Consider the following 25790-nt stretch of genomic DNA (forward strand, 5'->3'; position numbering starts at 1 on the left):
AGTGCAATCTAACCTACCGCGCTCTCTTCAAACCCGCCTCTTCCGCTCTAGATGACAGCAGCGATTGGTGGACGGAAAGCAAGACATTACCGTAATAAACCATATATTGCCAAAAAGCGCAATTTGTTTTCTTTAGGAGCAATTCTAATTTTTTGATAGTTCAAATGGTTGAAGAATTACGGTTTGAATGAAAAAACATAATGTATTTCCATGAATCTGATTGGGTGGGCAAGCTGTCAATCCACCCGTAGATCCGCCCCTGGCTGAACGCTGATCCTGATACAATGCGAAAAATTAATTAAACAATAATTAAAATAACATAAAGATAACATTTTAATAGCTTTCACAAATAAACTGGTATGATTGACGGTTTGATGGTCTTTATATGAACACTATACATTTGGCATTGTGACTTTGGTTAGCATGTTTGTCATTTCTGAGGAATAGTTAGAATGATTTTAACTGAAATATTTTGACATCGCCAAAAGCAGCAGACCACAAGTGTAACGAGCGGACAGCCTGTTGTAGGCCGTAATGTTTACATCAACCTTCCTTTTGATTTTGCAATCTACATTGACAAGCACACAAAAATAGAGAACAATTATCTTACATAATAAAATACTTTAACTACCTGCTATCTTGGTATTGCGAGCACATGAATTTGAAAAATATCTTTTGTTTCTAAAATTATAAGTGGAACATTTTATACATCTTTATTTGACCTCAAACAAAGCATCAGATCCTGCAAACCGTTGGGAACCACTGTTCTAGAGCATGTTTGATTTCGGTTACCCAAAGTGTTAATTAATGCATTAACTAACAAACATGTATTAATGTGTAGTTAAGGTGGCTGTAATTCATGCATGAATTCATATGACTCATGACATAGTTATGGTTAGTTATTGATTAGTACATGGCTTAACTTATCATTACTTCATATTAAAGTAATTATTAATTTATGTATTAGTACATGATTATTCATGTACTGTTATTGTAAAGTGTTACCGTGTTTGCACTTCAGCCGCTCATTTGCATTTTAAATGACACACCCAAAACGGCACACTTTTGCTCGGACCTAGATTAAGACTTAATTTACGTCTCATAATCTAAATAAAAATCTCATAATATGTCCCCTTTAAATGCTCAAAATATTTTGAGCTGAGTTCTAATACAGTTACATTCCTATTTTAAGCAATCTGCGCTAGCTCAAACTGCTTCACTGCAGAAGTTGCCTTGAAGTCTCGGTTGAGGGCTTTTATAGATCGTTTTTGTGAACCAATCATATTTCTTTCTGCCCTGAGAACATGTTTGAATAATGAAAACTCCTATACATTCAACACCACATTTGTTTTCAAATGCACATGCTTTTCTACATAAACACATACAAATAACAAAAAATAAAAGAGATAAAGATTTAACCTAGTGAATGCCAAGAGTCAAGGACCCAACTAAAGCAAACACTGATCACAATAATGGTGGTTTGTTGAAATTTCTAATTTTTTCAATAATAATGAATGATGCAAACCTGATATTAATTCAATGCAATTTACATTGACATATCAACTGTTTAACATTGTTTCAATGGTTGCATGCTATCTGGGAAACCTCCATTTACACCTGCAGTAGAATTAAATTCTGCCTCACTTATAGTGAATCCTTCAGCGCTGATGTTAACTATAAATCAAATATTGTTTGTGAACAATAATGAAAATCTTTCTGTATAGACAGCTGGCTCGAGTGATGATACATACACAGCTCTGAATCCTGAGTCCAGAACATCTGATGACATTTACAACACAATCAGAGTAAATCTCTCAAACATTTCAACACTCAAATTCACTTGATCCAAATGAACACAAGATCTATTGTTCGTCTTTCTTTTACAGTCTGATCAGTGCAGGGCTGCTGATGGCGTCTACACGACTCTTGAGCTTCAGTCCAGATCTTCTGAATATGACACACTTACAGTAAACAGACATTAAACTCTTTCTGACAGACGCCACTGGACACCGATGTAATCTTTTGATTTGTTGTTTATATAATTACTAATAAACTAACATGTATGCAGTTGTTATGTTAAGATTCACACATATAGTTAAACCTTTAAGTATATTAAAATATATTTTTATCATCATAATAAGCACATTTCTGTGTTATAATCCTCATCTGTATCCCTGAAGAGACTTCTCGTTCTCTGAAGTTCACACAGATGCTGATAGTCATCAAATATGATTTACTGAGATGATTGTTCAGTATATTGAGAGTTTGTCACACCTTCAGTACAGTAAAGGTCAAATGTGATCTTCTGATTGGTCAGTTTAAGTCACATGATCAATGATTATTCATATATCTTATTTGTAAACATTTAATTCAGTATGTTAAAGCAGTGTTAATAAATGTTAATAAACACTTTTTATCTTTCTAACTGTGTGTTGTTCTGATGATTCTGTAAAAGTAAATTCTTCAATGATTGTAATGTGAGAGTTTAGTAAGAGGACTCAAGTGTTGATGGTGTCTCTGTGTTGAGTATAGATGGATGTTATAATCTCTTTTATCCACTAGAGGACTGATGATTGTGTTTCTGACCTCTATACACTATTATCAAGTCTTAAAAGGGTCATATTATGAGTTTTTTTAAAGGGGACATATTATGAAAATCTGACTTTTTCCATGTGTAAGTGCTATAATTGTGTCCCCAGTGCTTCTATCAACCTAGAAAATATTAAAAAGATCAACCCAATAACTTAGTTTTGGTAAACCATTTTCTGCAAGCATGTGAAAAATAGGTCATTGTAATTTGGCCCTTATTGTGATGTCAGAATAAGGTAATACCGCCCCCTTTATCTGCACTATCCAACCACAGCACAACCATTTAGTATGGAGAGAAAGAGAGAGATAAAATATTTCACAGCACAATTGAGTTTCAATTGCAACAAACCACCATCATTGTGATCAGTGGTTGCACTTCATCCGCTCATTTGCATTTTAAATGACACACCCAAAACGGCACACTTTTGCTCAGACCTATTTTAGACTTAGTTTTCATCTTTAAAAAAATCTCATAATATGTCCCCTTTAAGATGTAAAATAAATCTTTGGTGTCCCCAGAGTGCGTAAGTGAGGTTTTAGCTCAAAATACCCCACAGATAATTAATTACAGCATGTTACAATTGCAAATTTGTAGGCCTGAGCAAAAGTGTGCCGTTTCTGGGTGTGACATTTAAAATGCAAATGAGCGGATGAAGTGCAAACACTGATCACAATGATGGTGGTTTGTTGTAATTGAAACTCAATTGTGCTGTCAAGTCCTTCTTTTCTCTCTCTTTCTCTCTGCACTAAACGGCAGTGCTGTGGTTGGATAGTGCAGATAAAGGGGGCGGTATTATTGTAATTTGCCTCGCTACCTACCTCAGAAAACAGGCAAAATCTGAACGCCCTAATTTTTCACACGCTTGCAGAAAATGGCTTACCCAAACAAAGTTACTGGGTTGATCTTTATCACATTTTCTAGGTTGATAGAAGCACTAGGTACCCAACTATAACACTTAAACATGGGAAAAGTCTGATTTTCACGTTATGATCCCTTTAAAGATTACAAAAGCAAACCGATCAGCAGACTCCTCTGTACATACAGTGTGAGATGAGCCCTCAGGACTCTTAGACATTCAATAAACCCTTTATTTGTGCATCACATTGCTAAAGTGTAAATGTATTCATAATGTGCTGACCTCTAAAGACCGAGCTTCAAGGTCTGGCTAACCATTAACACGGAGTATGAGTCTCAATGAGGAAGTGATGCTAACATCTATAAACATAAATTATATGCAGAACTGATGCTCCTGCAGCTCTGATCTTCTCAATTTTTTGTGACATTTTATAATGATTTGACCTGTGACTGATGCTGATGCGTGTTGTCATGTGATTTTAAATATGAAAACATTAAATGATTCATTATCTTTGTTTTTTGAGTTTGAGGCAGCACACAAATTCTCAGAAAGAGGAAGACAAAAATATTCACAGTTTTTTAAGTTTCATATTAAAGTGTAAACACCACCAGCAGATCATCAGATAACAACGCCTCTCCACTTTGTTTATTTCTTATTTGTGCATTAAGATTGACGCTCATTACAGCACGGTAAGATGATTTTTACATTGTTTGAGTGAACATTTATAAAATAAGAATTTTTTTTAACTATATAAACTCAATAGATGTTTTTGTGATTATTACTGTGGTTTTTGAAGCTCTAAGATGAAAAACATCTTGAATACACATCAGCCTGTGAATGAGCAGTGAATTATACTGAAACTATAATCTTCTCTCAAATTTTGAAGAAATGAATGTTTGTGTTGATTTCATGATGTGTATATGTTGATCTGTATGTTTTATGATTGTAGAGGTTTGATATGGAGATGAGTTTCAAAATATCTCTGATGTTTTTGCTCATGACTGCTGGTAAGTGCATATTCTTTGGAGATAAAATCAACATACTGTTATTTACTGTAATGCGAAATGCAACCTCATTTATGTATTCAAAAATGTAAAAACGAGTAGATTTATACACATATGCAGATATCAAGAATCAGCCCATGAATCACAACGATGGTAAGTTTTCTACACTTTGCAATGCACTGCACCAGCTTATTATAAAAACTCATGAGTCCAGAGAGTGTCACCACTGTTGTGGTTCATGGGCTGATTCTTGATGTCTGCATGTGATTAAAATCTAGTATTGTAATTTTATGAAAGTGTTTCCCCGTGATCGTATGCACCTAAATAATAAGATGTGACACCTCAAATCAACTGAGAAATTGCGACAATACTACACTGTTTATGAAATGAATTTACAGACATTACATATGGTGTATTATTGTTGGTAAACATTTAGTAAGGTATAAGACCCATGTGAACTTTCTTTGCAACAAAAAACATGTTCAGCGAACACACTTACGAAGACAAAACAAAGAAGTAAAGTCAGTCTGGTTTGTCTGGTTCTACTTCTAAACATTGTAATTGATTTTACAGATTACTGTTTAAGTTAAACAGACATGAGGCACATTTAACAATTATATACTGCACGCATGAGAGACAGAGAGAGAGAGAGAGAGAGAGAGAGAGAGAGAGAGAGAGAGAAATAGAAAGACAACTTTATCTATGAGCAGTGCTATGTTTTTGAACACACATTCATATATAAAGATAAAAATTTTCTACAAAAATACATGTGATGATTACGTTTTTTTGACTCAGAACTCATAGACCAAATTTGTATAAAATGTTTCTGTATTGATTTTGACGTCTATCTGATGTCCAAGAGGGGTCGTAGTCAGAAGTCCAGATTTGTACGTTGTGTAGTCATACAGATAAGGGCCTGGACCAACCGACCTAATGTAGACATGATCTGCACGTCGGGCAGACGTCTCATGTTTGCTGGGATAAGATCATTTGCTAGGAATTGTTTATGCATTATTTTATTTTTTTATCTTTAGTTTCTTCATATTTGTGTTTCAGATGTTGATGGTCAGCAGGTTTGGGTGAATTACAGCCCTTCATATGTTTGTGCATTAAGAGACTCAACAGTGAGATTAAATTGTACTTTAACTCAATCTGATAGATTTTGGGTCACAGCCACCTGGACCAAATCAGCATATACACATAACCTGTGCTCAGACACAAATTACACAGGAAAGGTTCAATGTGTTTACAGTGAATATAATGACACTCACAGCATCATTTTGACAAATGTGACAGAAGCTGATAAACACATCTACTACTGCAGATTTACAACAAACTGTGGATACAACTGTGAATATAATGTATGGATTCCTGGTGTTCAGCTTGATGTCACAGGTAATGAAATAAACCACTGAATCATATTAACACACAGAATACATGAAATATAACTATAGCCTGATATAAATTTATAAAGTTGATGATGTAATGATATTGCTAAAAGAATCTCATTATGATCAGTGTGTGATTTTCTTTTTTCCTCCTCTTCTGTACATTGATTTTAATGATTAGAGGTGAATGAGATTTGTTTCATCCAGACTTAATGTAATCTTTATATTGTTGCAGTCAATCTATTGATAACATCTGTAAGCAGTTATTCTGGACTGAGATTATATAAAAATTTATTTGATTTGTTAGGTTAGATATCTGATCATGCAGTTTCTGAGACTTAATATTTGCAATAACCGTGTTGTTAGAATTAGTTAAAACAATAATTGCCAAACATGTTTGATATTGATTTTAATTCAGATTGCAGCATGGTTATGATAATGATGATGATTGTGAACTAACAGAGAATTTGTTGTTGTTGTTGTTGTTGTTGTTGTTGTTGTTGTTGTTGTTGTTGTTGTTCTGCTGTCAGACCTGCAGGTGGAGACAAATCAGAGAGTGAAAGAGGGAGATTCAGTGACTCTTACATGTAAAACCACCTGCAGTCTGACTGAAGAAACAACATTCATCTGGTACCGATACATAGATAAATTCACTAAAGGAAGAATTACATTGAATCAACTTCACCTGCAGTCAGTCAGTCGTGATGATTTTGGAGTTTATAGATGTGCTGCTGCTGTAAGAGGATCTGAAAGTCTTCTGTTCTCTCCTGGTATTCATCTTACAGTATATCGTGAGTTCACACTCGCTTATTAACACTGAAATATTTCAAACCTTTAAACTCATTCTTAATTAAGTTTGAAAGTATAAAATGCTTAAACTGAAATATTTGGTTTAATGTATAAAGTGCAAAAGAAGAATATTCATTTCCTAAAAATTTTCCCAATGCAACTCAAAAACCAGTGAGCATTGATGTTCACTATGTTTCCTTACCCGAAATCATATGTGACCTTTTTGGAAGTTCTCCAACCGAAAATTGCACAAACCAACTCAGTAAACTTTATGAAATGCAACAGAACTGTTTTCTGTTACAGAACAGCTGATCTGAGTTAGTTCAATCGACTCTGAGTAGGTTAACTCTGAGTTTAGCGCATGCACAACCACTATGAAAAGCCATCATCAATGGAGCTCTTATATTACGATTCACCATGGCAACAGCACGTAAAAAAGAGATCTAAATCCTTTTTACTACTAAAACTGAAAGTGTTGCTGCAAGTGTACAGCAACTATACTACGAGCATATATTTTAAAGAAAAGTGTTGTTGTTGTAAATTGCTACTTGTGTACATTTAATTTTTTAATCACGTTTAAAATATAAGATGTAAATTAACTGAGGACTGTAAGTTATTCTAATAATTTTCATGCAGACTTCTGACTTTTTTCATGTTTAAAGGGCCCATGGCATGAACATGTTAGCATTGCCACTTTCTAGGTTTGAGCAAAAATTAGGTCATTGAAATGTAACCCTCCTTATGATGTCATAAGGAGCTCTTATTATAATAATACCGCCCCCTAAATCTGCACTATCCAACCACTGCACTGCCATTTAGTGCAGAGAGAAAGAGAGAGAGAAAAAATTATTGACAGCACAAATGAGTTTGAATTGCATCAAACCACCATCATTGTGATCAGTGTTTGCACTTCATCAGCTCATTTGCATTTTCAAGGACACACCCAAAACAACACATTTTTGCTCACACCTACAAAGTAGCAATGCTAACATCTTCATGCCATGGGCCCTTTAAGTGCTATAATTGGGTTCCCAGTCCTTCTATCAAACTAGAAAATGAGTACAAGATCAACCCAGTAACATTCTCTGCAAGCACGTGAAAAATTAGGTCATTGAAATTTGGCCCCCCTTATGATGTCATAAGGAGATCTTATTATGATAATACCCCCCCTTAATCTGCACTATCCAACCACAGCACTGCCATTTAGTGCAGAGAGAAAATAATTGACAGCACAATTGAGTTTCAATTGCATCAAACCACCATCATTGTGATCAGTGTTTGAATTGATTCAGCTCATTTGCATTTTAAAGGCACACACAAAACAGCACATTTTTGCTCAGACTTACAAAGTATTAATTATAGCATGCTATAATAAATCATCTATATTGTTTTTTGAGCTAAAACTTAACATGTGTACTCTGGGGATAGCAAAGATTTATTTTACATTTTAAAAAAAGTCTTGTGACATGGCCCCTTTAACATACTCAGAGTTTTCATTCAACCACCTTTCTGAAACGGGCCCCAGGTTTGCTTGAGACAGTGCAAGCACGGAGGTAAAGCTGATCTTACGTCTAGCGATGATGCTGGTAGTGAAGATTCTCTTAGACCAATCAGTGATCTACAGTGTTTTTACGTCACGTTTTAGTATCAGCTCAGCTCACTTGGAACCCCAACCGAGGTGGTACTAAAAAAGTATGGGTAATACACAGCAAATTTCTGGAGTTGAAAAATTAGGAGTTGTGTGAACTAAAAAAGTGTGAACTAGTTTGATTTTAAACTCTGACTACAATTTGTGTTGTGGGATAAAAGGAGCATGTTTTAACATCACATTTAGAGTTAAATGTTGAGAAAGTGTGCCAAGGCATGACCCTGGTTCAGCAGGACTAAGCAGTGTTTGCCAACTTTGCGACTTTGTCACTAGAATTAGTTACATGATGTCACATGTTTTTTTTTTTTTTTGCAATTTGAGCTTAAGAAACAAAAGATAGTTGATGTTAGGTTTAATTCTTGGTCAGAAATACATTGTTTAATTGTAATTAGCTCATGATTTTAGAGATATCTGTCTTTTCACATTCAAGTAGATAGGACTTTAGTCTTGCATGACTGAAATAGCAAGAATCGTCTTTAGTGGATTAATTGTGACAAATTCTTGTACTTGTTTCCTAAAGATTTATTTATTGCCTATATTTGTGTGTTTCAGATCTTGATCAGCCAGATTGGGGAGTGAATTACAGTGCTTCATATGTTTGTGCATTAAGAGGATCAACTGTGAGAATAAACTGTACTTTAAAATATCCATCTGGCCATGTGGTCAATGAAGCCTTCTGGACCAAAGCTATTGAACTTCATACGGCAGAACCAAACCTGTGTGTGGACCCAAAATACAAAAGAGGAGTTTGTCAAAGAGAAAATCAAGACATTCACAGCATTACTTTAACAAATGTAACAGAAACTGATAAACGCATCTACTACTGCAGATTTATAACAAACCAAACAAGTGGTAAATGGAGAGGAGTTCCTGGAGTTCAGCTTGATGTCACAGGTAATGAAATAAACCACTGAATCATATTAACACACAGAGAACATAAGATATTATATTATGAAACTGTGTCTAATATGTTCTGATGATATTGATTTACTTTATTCTGTAATTACATTGGTTAGAAGATTTCAGTATGATAACTGACTAACAGTTTTAGTTTGTCTGCTTTCAGACCTGCAGGTGGAAACAAATCAGCGAGTGAAAGAGGGAGATTCAGTGACTCTTACATGTAAAACCACCTGCAGTCTGACTGAAGAAACAACATTCATCTGGTACAGAAACACAGAGAGATTCACTAAAGGAATAAAAACATTGAATCAACTTCACCTGCTGTCAGTCAGTCGTGATGATTCAGGAGTTTATAGATGTGCTGCTGCTGTAAGAGGAACTGAACGTCTTCTGTCCTCTCCTGATGTTTATCTTAGTGTTGAGTGTAAGTACTCACTGTTTTATTAACATACACAAACAAATATGAAACAAATTTACATGAGTTAATTAAGTATGATTTATACAGTCAGGCAGTTTACTGATTGTATGACATTAGGGGATGGTTTCCCGGACAGGCATTACCTTAATTCAATTCAATTCAATTCAATTCAATTTTATTTATATAGCGCTTTTCACAAAAGTCAATTGTTTCAAAGCAGCTTTACATTATATATAAATGGCCACTAAGTGTTTTCAGCAATATAAAAAGTATCTGGTATCCCCAGCATATGTCTGCAAAGCTTCTAGGCTTAAGCCATCTATAGGAAACCACCCCTAGATGTTGTTTAGACATTTATCTTTAATACTTCTGTAGTAATGTGTAAAATTGTTTTGTATGATTTAATTGGGTTTATCTTGGTCAGTAAATAAACTCAACTTTGCAACAGTACAAATGTAGTTTTTTATATATAAACCTTACTGATCTGATATAAAATCAGATCTGTATAAAAAAAAATTATTTTGACACTTTGTGTAAAATAATGGGTTATTAAAATAATACTGAATAATACTTTTACGTTTAGATCCCCCTGAGAAAACTTCAGTGTCCATCAGTGGATCTGGTGAAATAATGGAGGGTGATTCAATGAATCTGACCTGCAGCAGTGAATCAAATCCACCTGTTCAGATCTACAGCTGGTTTAAGGAGAATGAAACATCATCTGTTGGATCTGGACAGACGTACCGCATCAGTAACTTTAACTCCAGTCACAGTGGATGGTTTTACTGTGAGGCTCAGAATGAAGTTGGATCTCAGAGATCTGCTGCTGTATCAGTCACAGTAACAGGTGATCTGTTCAATATTCATTAATTCTGTGTGTTTTATTTTTCATCTAACACTGTGTGACTTACCTGTTAAATAATCTAATTCATAAATATATTGTTTCAGGGGTTCATGGTTTTGCTCTTTATACACTTTATGGGATTCTGGCAGGATGTGGAGCTTTGTTCTTCATCATCATCATCTTCATCATTTTGTTTATTATGTCAGTAAAAGTTTATATTTCAAGTGTTTGCTTCATGGATTCAGTTTAATACATGCTCTGCTTCTAATGCCACAAATGCACAACTGTAGACGGTAAAGACAGTGATGAGGAAGAGTTTTGTGATCATCACAGAAGCTCAGAGTATCAGAGGTCAAGTTATTTAAACATTAAAAGGTTATTTTCTGTTATTTTTCCTTGCCTTTTATAGAAAGCACAGAAGAGGTCATACAGCAGAAGACATCAAGCAGAAGCAGGTGAACAAACACAAACCTCCACACACTGTAAAAAATGATTTGTAAATAAAGTTAGCATTATCTAAGTATGTTTTACATACAAATTCTATTTTGTCTTTCTTCTTCAAAATGTCACCTTATTGTAATGTTTCTTGGTTGTCTGAATGTTAAAGGAATGTTACATTCTACCATTTTCAAACGTTATGTCATGTTTTAATGTTCACTCAATGTTTAAAACAACTGTTTTCTATATTTACCTTTTTGCTGGTTATGAAAATAATAGAGAAACATTGCATTTTATTATTTGCATATTCATTATTTCTGAATGTTTTGTAAAAATATTGCTGTATAAAACACAATTTACTTATTCAGTTTAGATGTTGATGTTTTGTTTCATTTAAAGGGGCCATGGCATGAAAATGTTAGCATTGCCACTTTGTAGGTGTGATCAAAAAAAGGTCATTGAAATTTGGCTTTCCTTATGATGTCATAAGGATATCTTATTATAATAATACCGCCCCCTTAATCTGCACTATCCAACCACTGAACTGCCATTTAGTGCACATAAAAAGAAAGAGAGAGAAAAAATTATTCACAGCACAATTGAGTTCCAAATCAAACCACCATCATTGTGATCAGTGTTTGCACTTCATCAGTTCATTTGCATTTTAAAAGACACACCCAAAAAGACAAATTTTTGCTCACACCTACAAAGTGGCAATGCTAACATTTTCATGCCATGGGCCCTTTAAAGTCACCATTATGGTGATCAGTGTAGTGATGGGAGAAACAAAGCTTTTCGAAGCTTTCGAATCAATTGAACCAATTACTTCGGAAATTGATTTAGTTTTTCAAAGCAGTTTGAAACACCACACACGCTGGTGACCCCTGCTGGTCAAAATAGTGTAAAAGCAGATATGTCCAAACATTTGACACTTTTTTTCAAAATAATAGCAAGATTTTTATTAAAATATGTTAAAAAAATTTAACTTAATTTAGACTTAATTAAAAATGCATTCTGTGTTTTTAGTTTTATTTGGGGAAAACAAATCTTTAAAACCCACTACCCTTTTAATTATGCACATTTTTGTCATTAAATCTGTCTATAAACAAAAAGTAGACAAAATGATAGTGTTATTAATCAGAAGGATAAATGTTTTATGAAACTGATCCGAGTTCACCTAAACATATTAGACACTGGTCAGTTGTGATCAACTCCCCCTAGTGGTGAACCATCGGATTTTCGAAACGTTTCGAAACAGTTATGACGTAATGAAGCCTCGTTTGCTAAAATCACGTGACTTGGGCTAGTTTGAAACACACTCCGAACCACTGATTCGAAACAAAAGATTTGTAAATGTTTCAAAGCCTCATGAAGCAGTGCTTCGAAAACGACCATCACTAGATCAGTGTGTGTTTTAGTTTGAATTTTGACCCTTAAGATTTTGCTTGCTAGCATTTTCTTGGTTGCATTAAGTTTATGTGTATAAGCACATTTGTTATGAACATGTAAAGTTAGCAGTGCAGTTCTGTGGTGGTAAGACAATACAATATTTCTCTATTATTTACATAACAAGCAAAAATGTAAATATTAAAACATTGTCGTTTAAAACATTGTGTGAACATTTAAACATGACTTTGTCACATCTTGTGAGAATGGTAGTATGCAACATTCCTATAACCACGTTTAAATATCCCAAAAACATATTTAATAATTAACATTACTTGAGAAATTCCATTTGAATTTATGAACAGAACTTTTCTCCGAAATGTATTCATCGCATGTTACAGACACTGCTGTCGGAGAAGACATTGAAGTGCAGGTTGAGGCTTTTACAAAGTCATGTACTTCTGTGTTAGATTGTGTTGCCCTCTTAAACTAAAGAAACAAAAGGTAATCTCTCAACCGTGGCTGAATAATGTAACTCGCACTCTTAGACAAGAATGTAGAAAAGCTGAACGAAAGTGGAAGAGAGATAAACTTCAAGTTTCCTCTGAAATTTTAAAAAATTATCTGGCTAACTATCAGAAAGTAGTAAAGGAGGAGAAAATGAAATTTTATTCTAAGGTCATTTCAGATAACGCAAATCGGCCAAAAGTATTATTTGACACAATTGATTCCATTTTAAATCCTACAAGGAATGTTATGAGAGATGCCACACAAGAAACTTGTGAAGATTTTCTACTGTTTTTTACTCAAAAAATTGATAGGATTAGAAGTGAAATATTACCTGTACATTCCTGTTTACAAATTAATCCTGCACTGTCCAACACTTTTTCTAATTTTGAACCAGTTTCATCAGCACAGCTGGCAGATGTTGTCTCCAAAATAAACGGAGGAAGTTGTAAAACGGATGTCTTACCCACTCATCTTTTTAAAGATGTTTTTCCCACTGTGAGTTCTAGCCTACACTGTAAAAAAAATCCGTAGAAATTACAATGTAATTGCAGCTGAGTTGCCGGTAATTTACCGTAGATTTAAATGTATGTTATTTACTGGCAAGAGTTTGTTCAAAGTTAAATAAATTTTAAATATTAACAAGTCTTTATCTTTACAGAATAAAACTATACAATAACAGCCTCATGCAAAGAATTCTGGGAACCAGAAATCATCATCAACCTTTTTCTGGGTTTTGCTTCAGATTTTGTTTCCCAAAATGTTTTGCTTGATGCTGTTTTTTTAGTTTTACTCTGTAAAGACAAAGACTTGTAAATGTTAAATGTTCATTTAACTTTGAACAAAATGTTGCCAGTAAATAACATACATTTAAATCTACGGTAAATTACCGGCAACCCAGCTGCAATTTCTACGGATTTTTTTTACAGTGTAACAGCTATAATTAACAGTTCTTTAATGAATGGAGTGGTACCTAGTAGTTTTAAACATGCAATTCTTCACCCCTTGTTGAAAAACCTAATTTGGATCATACAATTTATCACAGTTATCGGCCAATTTCTAAATTGCCTTTTATTTCTAAAATTTTAGAGAAAGTGGTCTATTTACAGCTATATTCATTTTTAAATACTTGTGATATTCTAGATACATTCCAGTCGGGCTTTAGGACCTGTCATAGCACAGAATCGGCACTGCTCAAGGTTACTAATGATATATTACTATCGTTGGACTCTGGATCAAATGTTGTTCTGGTTTTATGGGACCTGAGCGCTGCCTTCGACACAATAGATCATGAAATTCTCCTCAGTCGTCTGGAGCATTGGGTTGGTGTGCGGGGTACAGCTCTTCAGTGGTTGCTTCGTATTTGAAAGGTAGGACAGTTGCTGTGAACTTGGGAGATTTCTCTTCCACATCGTCCCCTTTGGTTTGTGGTGTCCCTCAGGGGTCGATATTGGGACCGTTGCTGTTTTCACTATATATGCTTCCTCTACAAAGTGTTTTTCGGAAGTATAGCATTTCATATCACTGCTATGCAGACGATCTCCAGTTTTACTTTCCTGTGAGCTTAGATAAAACCTGTTCGTTGGATAAAGCACAGGAATGTTAAAGTGACATTAAACTCTGGTTATCTAGCAACTTTCTCCAATTAAACAAGAGTAAAACTGAGGTTCTGATCGTAGGCTCTCCCGTTTTATCTACCTATCCAGATCATTTGGGTTCTTTATCCCTAAAGACTGAGAATCATGTAAAGAGTTTAGGGGTAGTTATGGACTCATCACTTAATTTTAAGAAACAGATTGGTGCTGTTGTCAGAGGAAGCTTTTTTAACCTGCGATCAATTGCTAAAGTAAAGAATTTTTTATCCAGTAGGGACCTAGAAATTGTAGTTCACTCTTTTATAACATCTAAGCTTGACTACTGCAATTCGCTATATATCGGTCTACCCCACACTCTGCTTGGCCACTTACAGTTAGTGCAGAATGCAGCGGCAAGGCTTTTAACGGGGGTAAGAAAGAGAGACCATATTAGTCCTGTACTTCAATCTCTACACTGGCTTCCGGTCAAGTTTAGGATTGATTTTAAAATTCTCTTGTTTGTTTACAAGGCATTGTCAGGGCTTGCCCCCTGGTATATTAGTGACCTTATAGTTCCCTACTCTCCTTTTAGAACTCTCAGGTCTTCTGATCAACTGCTTTTAAAGGTACCTCATTGTAATTTTAAAACAAAAGGAGATCGTGCTTTTTCCGTGGTAGGTCCAAAACTCTGGACCAAAACTATTTATTTTCTTTAGCTTTTGAATGAAGTATGTTTGTTGTGTTGTATAATATCTACTAACACTTTATTGTGATGATATCTCAACAGACATTCAACTGTCTATAAGTATCTCTGCAGGTGCATGTCAACTTATTCCACTAACCCAAACCTCTTCCCTAACCCCAACCCTTACAGTCTACTAATACTCTAATGACAGTTAGTTGACATATAGTTGCAAATTATTGAAAGTTAGTTGACATGTAGTTGCTAAGTTATTTGTAAATAGTTTAATGTCTAAAGTGGACTATCAAAATAAAGTGTAACCTATGATTTTAATGTTATTATTTTGTAAAGCACTTTGGGTCAACGTCTGTTGTTTAAAAAATGTGCTATATAAATAAAGTTGCTTGCTTGCTTGCTTGCTTGTGCACAAATAATAAAAAAAGAAACTGCAATTCAATAAAAAATGTGACATTTTGAAGTAGAAAGACAAAATAGTATTTGTTAGTAAAAAAAATACTTAGTAATGCTAACTTTATTTACAAATTGAAAAAAATTACAGTGTAGAATTATATTCTGCTTCATTTATAGGGAATCATTCAGTGCTGATGTTACATTCAACTGTAAAAAATGTGGAGATGAACTTACTTAAAAAAAAAGATTAAATTTAAAAGCATTGTCAAATAAAGGCTAATCACAATTTTAAACAGTTTTAACTAGAACTTTACTTTTCAGTAGCATGTCTGGGATGCAAACATCAAGAATCAGAGTACGAATCTCAACAGTGATGACAAAGAAAATTATTTATCCATCCTGCAGTGCATGCTGGGAGTCCTGGATGAGAAGTAATTTGTTAATGCCCAGCATGCATTGCAACAAGAAGTTCTTTACTTAATTGTAACCATTGTTGAGATTCATACTCTGATTCTTGATGTTTGTGCGTCCCAATGGTGTACTGGTTAACTTTTGTCCATATTTCTATAAATTCTTAAAGGCAAATTGCTGCAAGAGTGATGGATTTCGTTTTGACATGAAACAAATATTTGATATGTGAATAAATCATTTAATTAAATCATGATCATCACAGAATTGCATTATTAACTTTACATTAACACAACACGTTTTAAAAAATATTTTATTTTGCAGTGTGTTAATTAAGTATTGTTTGTGAATAATGATAAAAATCTTTCTCTATAGACGGCTGACTCGAGTGATGATACATACACAGCTCTGAATCCTGAGTCCAGAACATCTGACGACATTTACAACACAATCAGAGTAAATCTCTCAAACATTTCAACACTCAAATTCACTTGATCCAAATGAACACAAGATCTATTGTTCATCTTTCTTTTACAGTCTGATCAGTGCAGCGCTGCTGATGGCGTCTACACGACTCTTAAGCTTCAGTCCAGATCTTCTAAATATGACTCACACTGTAAAAAATGATTTTTTTTTTAAATAAAGTTAGCATAACATAAGTATGTTTAACAAAGAAATACTCTTTTATTTTTCTACTTCAAAATGTCACATTTATTTCAATGACTTATGTCAATGACATAGAAAGTGTCCAGGTTTTTTAATGTTTTAAGAACGTTTCTGGGTTGTTTAAACGTTAGAGGAATGTAGCATTCTACCATTTTCAAACGTTATGACAATGTCATGTTTTAATGCTCACTCAATTTGATTGTTATGTAAATAATAGAGAAATATTGAATTTTATTATTTTGAAACTCTTGTAAAACATTCTTTTTGAATGTTCAGAAAAAATATTGCTGTGGAAAACACAATTTGTTTATTGACCTAGAAATTTTGGTTCACTCTTTTATAACATCTAAGCTTGACTACTGCAATTCGCTATATATCGGTCTACCCCACACTCTGCTTGGCCGCTTACAGTTAGTGCAGAATGCAGCGGCAAGGCTTTTAACGGGGGTGAGAAAGAAATACCATATTAGTCCTATACTTCAATCTCTACACTGGCTTTCAAACGTTTTTGACAATGTCATGTTTTAATGCTCACACAATTTGATTGTTATGTAAATAATAGAGAAATATTGAATTTTATTATTTTGAAACTCTTGTAAAACATTCTTTTTGAATGTTCAGTAAAAATATTGCTGTGGAAAACACAATTTGTTTATTAGGTTTAGATGATGATGTTTTCTTTCAGGTAAAGGCACAATTATGGTGATCAGTGTTTGTTGCAGTTGGACTCTTGACCCTTTAGCTTTTCCCTGGTTGCATTATCTTTGTGTGCATAAAGCACATTTGTTGTATTAATGTAAAGTTAATAGTGCAATTATGTGGTGGGTAAAGATCATCACCTAATTAAATGATTTACTTACTCATCACCAGCACTGTCACAGCAGTTAGTCATTAAAGATTTTTTGGAACTATGGACAAAAATTAACCAGTATGCATTTAATTCATCAATGTTAATAAACACTTTTTATCTCTCTCACTGTGTGTTGTTCTGATGATTCTGGAAAAGTAAATTCTTTCTTCTAATGTGAGAGTTCAGTAACAGGACGTTGATGGTGTCTCTGTGTTGAGTATAGATGGATGTTATAATCTCTATTATCCACAAGTTATTCAGTGATAAAAATGAAGATACCTGATTGAAAACAGCTCTTTCAAGTGTTTTTGCAATGAATGGAAGTTGGTGGAGTGGTAGGGGGAACAGAAGTGACTGAAAGCGACAGAGGTCAGCAGGGTTGTTCGTTTTGTGCCATTTCCTATCAGCAGCCCAGGGGCCCTTTTCAAACCAACTCTGAGTTAAAACTTAACCACCTTTCTGAAACAGGCCCCTGATGTAGTCTGTTGCTCAAGATGATACAGCTTAAACCCTTAAGTGTGGACATTTTGTGCTTTTATATTTTCTGATGTTGTTTTCTTGCTAACAGACTGTTTTAAGCTTCAATGTAACACTTAACACAGAGTATGAGTCTCAATGAGGAAGTGACACTAACATATATTCACACATTATATGACAATCTCATGCTCCTGCAGCTCTGATCTTCTTAATATTTTGTGACATATTCTTCTATAAAGCTTTGACCTGTGACTGATGATAAATGATTTTCTGTAAATCTGGAGACATTAAAGGATTCATTATCTTTGTTTCTGAGTTTATTTGGTTTTGGTTTTGATGCAGGGCACAAATTCTCAGTAAGAGGGGGACAAAAATATTCAGTTTTTTATACTTCATATTCAAGTGTGAAAACCACCAACAGTAAATGTCTTTTCATCTTGTTCATTTCTTAATTGTGCATTAACATAGACGCTCATTACAGCACGGTAAGATAATTTTACATTGTTTTAAGAGTAAATTAATTTAAAAAGAGACAGAGTGAACATTTATAAAAGAAAGACAAGATTTTAACTTTATAATTTCAGTAAATGTTTTTCTGTAGTTGTTGAAACTCTAAGATGAAAAACATCTTGAATACGCATCAGCCTGTGAATGAGCAGTGAATTATACTGAAACTATAATCTTTCACTCTCATGAAATCAAATGATGAAGAAATGAATGTTAGTGATGATGTCATGATGTGTATATGTTGATCTGTATGTTTTATGATTGTAGAGGTTTGATATGGAGATGTGTTTTAGAATATCTCTGATGTTTCTGCTCATGACTGCTGGTAAGTGCAGATGACACTTCACTTCTCACACTTAGAGACTGTATATTTTAAGAATGTTTGAAGAGAAATGAAGAGAAATGTTATCTAGAGATATGTTACATTATATTATTTTAAAATGGCAAATGGACAATGCTGCCACCAGAGTGGATGGTCACACGCTCACACATAAATTGCACAAACACTGTTTTTAAACACTTTCTGTGTGTATTAATCAGTCCCTAGATCAAGAATCAGAGGGTGAAGTGATCATCCCTATGCCCTATTCCCTTCAAAGTTCAGAGTTCTTGGTGTGCAAACTATTTAGAGAGTTGCGAGATTGTGTCACATAGCATGGCCGATTCAAATACACTGGCGAATAAAGCAATGAAAATAATATTTTATTTATTTATCTGGAGTGTGTTTTTACATATGTCCCCTTCCTGAAGTGCCCTTAAAAGGGTGCAAAAACCCAGTTTCAAATTAACCCAAGTAGTATATCAGGGGTTTGGGCACTTGTAAGGACACATCGGGACACTTGCTGGGTTATTTTCCCATGACGTGACTATTAAAACAAGAGAAAACACCACTGAAATTGATAAGCATTATGCAATTGACAAGAACAAAGTTAAGTAAAAAAGACAGTGATGTAGTACATCGTTAAGATTAAAAAGAAAATACGTATATATATATATATATATATATATATATATATATATATATATATATATATATATATATATATATATATATATATATATATTATTCCAGTTATGGAATTTAACTTTTATCTCTGCCAAAACATTAAAAATATATAAGTGACTAAATATGAATAAAGGAAACAAATTATAAATTTATGAGACCAGAGACTGTTGGATAGATATACCTAAAACAAATCTCCTATTTTATCATTTTTGACCATCAGACACAGATATATCAGAGCCAGCAGCTAACTATACAATAGGTGTGGTCGAGATGAGGCTGTGCTCAGCAGGACTAAATGAGCACTGACACTCGCTGGTCGCCCTGGTACTCACTTTTCCGAATATGTTTTATCACACTTTTCAATAGGCGCCATCTTTACTAATGAACTGCAGATTGGAAGATCATCCATCAATTTTCTGGCATATTAATAATCTTAAAACTACATTTTGTGACCCAGAAACAGTAATATTGAGAAACGACTGTTACGTCTATTGAGCTGTGACATTCAAAACAAACATATTAAAGGGTTACCTGTCATTCTGGCTTTCGAATCTGTGGCAGAAGAAAGTAATTCTCTATTTAAAAGAGGATTTTAAAGACACATCATTATACCTTTTCATGCAGGGCAATGCTCTTTGTAACACAGCCAAACAGGTAAAGCAGTTCTTTGAAGCTGAAAATATTAAAATAATAAATTGGCCAGTGACAAATCCTGATCTAATCCCGGTTAAAAATCTCTGGAAAATATGTTTAAGAAACCCACTGCAGTCACCAAACTGTGGAGGAGATTGAAAGAGACGTGAACCAAAATCACACCAGAGCATATATAAACAGTGGACCAATCAGAACGATAAAAAAACAAAAATCAATCATAAAATCAAACATAGGACAATAGGAACATAACACATGAAAAGTAAACACAAGAGACAAACGTGACAATTTTTTACTTCAAAATAAAAGACATGACAGGACCAACAAGACAAAACCCTTAAAGATCCTGCTGGGAAAAGGTCAATGACCACCATCAGTGGATCTCAGAGATCTGCAGCTGTATCACTCACCGTAACAATAACAGATGATCAGTTTACTATTGATTCATTCTGTGTGTTAATTCATAATTATGTTGTTTCAGGGGTTCAGGCTTCTACTCTTAATTCACTAGTTGTGGCAGGATACAGGGCTTTGATCTTCGCCATCATCATCACTATCATCTTCTTCATTCTCTACTACATCATTTTGTTTATTATGTCAGTTCAAGTGTTTTTTTTATGGATTTAGTTTATCACATGCTCTGTTTTTAATGTGATCAATTCACAGCAAAAATATTCAGTAATGGTTCAAAATGATGTTTGGCCTTTTTGTCAGATTTATTAATAGCTCAGTGTTAGAACTCAAGTTATTTAAACATTAAAATGTTTTTGTTTTTGTTTTAGGGAGCTCAAGCAGAAGCAGGTGAGCAAACACAAACCTTCATCTATACCTGCAGTAGATTTCTATTCTGCTTCATCTATAGTGAATCCTTCAGTGCTGATGTTACATTCAACTATAAATCAAATATTGTTTCTGAATAATAATAAAAATCTTTCTGTATAGACGGCTGACTCGAGTGATGATACATACACAGCTCTGAATCCTGAGTCCAGAACATCTGATGACATTTACAACACAATCAGAGTAAATCTCTCAAACATTTCAACACTTAAATTCACTTGATCCAAATAAACACAAGGTCTATTGTTCATCTTTCTTTTACAGTCTGATCAGTGCAGGGCTGCTGATGGCGTCTACACAGCAAAATCCCCAGAGTTAAATCAACTCTGCTGGTTGTACATATTGTCCCAATCTTACAGAGAGTTAAAAAGTAACTCTGAAGCAGAGTTAAAAGCTGCAATCTGTAACTTTATCCTCTCTATCACCATCTCTGTTTGAAACCTAAAATTGCATTTTACATCTAACTTGTAGAGTCATTTTCTTAACTTAGGTTTAGATGTTGGCTGTTTCATTTAAAGTCACCATTATTGTGATCAGTGGTTGTTTTAGTTGGACTTGACTCTTAGTTGCTAACTTTTTCAACTGTTAAAACTATGTTTGTTTAAAACATGTTGTGTTATAGCAAGGAAAATACAACAGCACAATTTTATAGTGGTGTTAGTACATAAAGTCTAAACATCATCAGCATCTAGAAAGCTTATGTGCAGGTGTAGTGTTTGCACACTTATTAGAAGTATCCTTTTCCATTAATTGTGTGAGACTCTAGTATAATACAGCACCCTCATAGCAGTTTGTCATGCTAAATGATTTTGAAACACTGATACTTAAAATTTGGCTACAGTGTAGCGTACACACACAAACATCAAGAATCAGAGTATAAATCACAATGATGGTGAAAATAAAATGAAAAGCTTCATGCTGCAATGCATGCTGGGTATCAACAAATTACAAAGCTTATCCAAAACTCCCAGAATGCACTGTGGCAGGAATAAATAATGAACATTGTTACCATTTTCTTTGTCACCCTTGTTGAGATTCATACTCAGATTCTTGATGTTTGTGTGTCTACATTGTGCTGCAGTTAATTTTTAAGTCCCTCAAAATCGTTCAGAATGACAAACTGCCATGAGAGTGCTAGATATTATACTACAGTCTCACATGATTAATGGAAAAGGATACTTATGATAAGAGTGTAAATACTACACCTGCACAAAAGTTTTCTAGATGCTGACAATATTTTGAATTTATGTACTAAAAAAATCACTATGGATTTGCAGTATTGTTTTTTCTTTGCTATAACACAACATGGCTTAACCATATAAAATTAAAGCAGTTGGAAAAAACTAGCAACTAAGAGTCTAGTCCTACTAAAACATCCACTGAGTACAATAATGGTGAGTTTAAATGAAACAGCAAACATCTAAACCTAAGTTAAGAAAATAACTACAAGTATGCAATTTTAGGTTTCAAACAGAGATGGTGATAGAGAGGATAAAGTTACAGATTGCAGCTTTTAACTCAAATTCAGAATTACTTTTTAACTCTCTGTAAGATTGGGACAATATGTACAACCAGCAGAGTTGATTCAACTCTGGGGATTTTGCTGTGTAAGAAAATACAATATTTATCTATTATTTACATATCAAGCAAAAACAGTTGTTTTAAACATTGTGAATGTAACATTCCTATAATTAAACAACCCAGAAACGTATTTAATAATTAATATTACATGAGAAATTCGTATTTATTTGAGCACAAATAATAAAAAACAACTGCAATTCAATAAAATAAATGTGACATTTTGAAGTTGAAAGACAAAATAGTATTTGTTAGTAAAAAAATACTTAGATAATGCTAACTTAATTTACAAATGTACAAAACAAATTACAGGGTAGAATTAATGCTATATTCAACTACACTGTAAAAAATGTGGAGAAGAATTTACTAGGAAAAAGGGATTACATTTTAAAGCATTGTCAAGTAAAGGCTAAACACAATTTTAAACAGTTTTAACTAGAACTTTCCAAGTAACATATCTGGGATGCAAACATCAAGAATCAGAGTATGAATTGTCATGAATTTTCACTATGGAATAATGGATGCAATAGAGAGAAATGTAAAATAATTTGTTTTATTAAAGAATTGTATATCTAGACAGCATAAACACAATACTGGCTCAGCCTGATGATCATCAAAAAGATGATGATAATTGAACTTGATGTTTGCATCCCAGATATGTTACTTGGAAAGTTTTAGTTAAAACTGTTTAAAATTGTGTTTAGCCTTTACTTGACAATGCTTTAAAATGTAATCCCTTTTTCCAAGTAAATTCTTCTCCACATTTTTTACAGTGTAGTTGAATGTAGCATTAATTCTACCCTGTAATTTGCACATATTTCCTTTTTTTAAACACCTTTTGTTTTCCATCAGCTACTAATTCTGTGTCCATCACTTTTACTAACTTGAGCTGACCAAATGTCTGGTTTTTAGTTTTCAACCATTTAGTTTCCACCAATCAACAATTAGGTTTGCTTCTATTCTATTTTCTATTCAGGTGACAGAAGACACATTAATATTCTACTTTAAGAAATGAAAACACTCAGTATATGAAACCATATAATAATTAAATAAATACAGAATATAAATGCAATATGAATCTCCCAAATTCTCTTACAGAATCTCAACAGTGGTGACAAAGAAAATTATTTATCCATGCCGCAGCGCATGCTGGGAGTCCTGGATGAGATTTATTATTTGTTAATACCCTGCATGCATTGCAGCATTAAGTTTTTAATTTAATTGTCACCATGGTTGAGATTCATACTCTGATTCTTGATGTTTGTGTAAAACATTCCTTTTTAAAAATTCACAAATGCAAACTGCTTCAAGAGTGGTGGATTTCATTATGCCATGAAAGAAACTTTTGATATGTGAGTAAATAATTGAATTAGATGATGGTCACCACAGAATTGGACTATTAACTTTACATTAACAGGACAAGTTCAAAACTTGAATTACATTTTGTTTCTGAATAATGATAAAATCTTTCTCTATAGACGGCTGACTCGAGTGATGATACATACACAGTAGAGGTCTTCACGGGTCCACTTAGATCCGACAACCCGAGGTCCGAACCGAGACCCGATCGGGTTCGGGTCTAAAAGTTTCACATGTGCCTCGGACACGGGTCGGGTACAATAATAGCGGCATCGGGTCTCGGGTAATTTAAAAATGAATGTGTTTTTTCTGAACGGACCCGAGAAGACCCGAACTCTCTTGCCTGTGTGCGTCAATGTCCTTTTCAAACCTCTCATCTTTTTGCCAAGAGCGCTTGCGACATTGTGTGGTTGTCGGAAGGTTCATTTTCGTTGAGACAAACATGTCAGTCAATTATAAATGTACATTTTAGCGGTTACGTTGGTGTCATCATCAGATAACAAAGTAAAACGAATGGAGCAGCTCGCCAAATTGGTTGCAAGGCCACCAGAGTTTCTTTCTGTCTGACTGCTGCGCGTGGGTCTGCAGAATGCACACACGTCAGTGCCGTTTACATTCGGTTCCAGTCGGGTTAAAAAAAATGTTCACTAGTTCGGGTCGGACTCGGGTCTAATTTTCTCGAGTTTGTCTCGGGTCGGGTCTTTCTTTAATTTTTTTTTATTTATGCACGTCGGGTGCGGGTATGAAGTGATTCGGGTTATTTCGGGTCGGGTACATTTCTTTGGACCCGAGAAGACCTCTAATACACAGCTCTGAATCCTGAGTCCAGAACATCTGATGACATTTACAACACAATCAGAGTAAATCTCTCAAACATTTCAACACTTAAATTCACTTGATCCAAATGAACACAAGATCTATTGTTCATCTTTCTTTTACAGTCTGATCAGTGCAGGGCTGCTGATGGCGTCTACACGACTCTTGAGCTTCAGTCCAGATCTTCTGAATATGACACACTTACAGTAAACAAACATTAAACTCTCTCTTACTCTGACAGACGGCACTTTGAACCGATGTAATGTGATTTGTTGTTAAGATTTACACAGATTTACACATAGTTAAAACTTTAAGTACATTACAATATATTTTCTATCATCATAATGACAAAATTTCTGTGTTATATCATCTGTATCCCCGAAGAGACTTCTCATTCTCTGAAGTTCACACAGATGCTGATAGTCATTAAAGATGATTGACTGAGATGATTGTTCAGCATATTGAGAGTCTGTCACACTTCAGTACAGTTAAGGTTAAAAGTGATCTTCTGATTGGTCAGTTTGAGTCACATGATCAATGATTATTCATATATCTTATTTGTAAAAATTTAATTCAGCATGTTAAAGCAGTGTTAATAAATGTTAATAAACACTTTTTATCTTTCTAACTGTGTGTTGTTCTGATGATTCTGGAAAAGTAAATTCTTCAATGATTGTAATGTGAGAGTTTAGTAAGAGGACTAAAGTGTTGATGGTGTCTTTGTGTTGAGTATAGATGGATGTTATAATCTCTTTTATCCACTAGAGGACTGATGATTGTGTTACTAAACAGATTCATGTCTATGTGAAACAGAGCAGTCAATATGAATTAATATAAGGAGTAAAACGTGAAAATAATAAGAGGAAACTGAACAGGCTTCTCTGTACATGCAGTGTGAGATGAGCACTAAGACTGAAACAACATCAATTAAAGATCAATGCTAGCACATCAATGCATCTCTTAGACATCTAGTAAAACTCTTTATTTTAAAAGTACATCACAGCTGAAGTGTAAAAATATTCATATTATGCTTCTGTATATTCTGATGTTGCTATCTTAGACAGGGCCAGAGTCTAAATGAGGAAGTGATGTAAGCGTCTATAAACCGATCCTTTTCTGACAGCTCCTGATCTTCTCAATATTTTGTGACATATTCTCATATAAAGCTGTGACCTGTGAACTCTACTGATGATG

At 34.1% G+C, this 25790-nt stretch overlaps 1 protein-coding gene across 2 annotated transcripts; it reads left to right on the forward strand.

Annotated features, from left to right (window-relative positions):
- The first annotated feature begins 4044 nt into the window (after positions 1-4044).
- On the forward strand, positions 4045-25177 carry LOC135752280 (B-cell receptor CD22-like). Of its 2 annotated transcripts, none has more exons than XM_073814285.1 (11): positions 4045-4135; positions 4396-4453; positions 5507-5845; positions 6369-6629; positions 8828-9169; positions 9342-9602; positions 10180-10443; positions 10545-10641; positions 10850-10895; positions 20946-21026; positions 24722-25177. In XM_073814285.1, exons 2-11 carry the CDS (start codon positions 4405-4407, stop codon positions 24815-24817), a joined length of 1836 nt encoding a protein of 611 aa, XP_073670386.1. In that variant the 5' UTR covers positions 4045-4135; positions 4396-4404; the 3' UTR covers positions 24818-25177. The 2 variants fall into 2 exon arrangements, with proteins under 2 accessions (XP_073670386.1, XP_073670387.1); XM_073814286.1 differs by lacking the exons at positions 20946-21026; positions 24722-25177 and adding exons at positions 16222-16302; positions 16384-17422.
- Positions 25178-25790: the final 613 nt, after the last annotated feature.

Source organism: Paramisgurnus dabryanus, chromosome 4 (assembly GCF_030506205.2).
Source record: "Paramisgurnus dabryanus chromosome 4, PD_genome_1.1, whole genome shotgun sequence".
NCBI lineage: Eukaryota > Metazoa > Chordata > Actinopteri > Cypriniformes > Cobitidae > Paramisgurnus > Paramisgurnus dabryanus.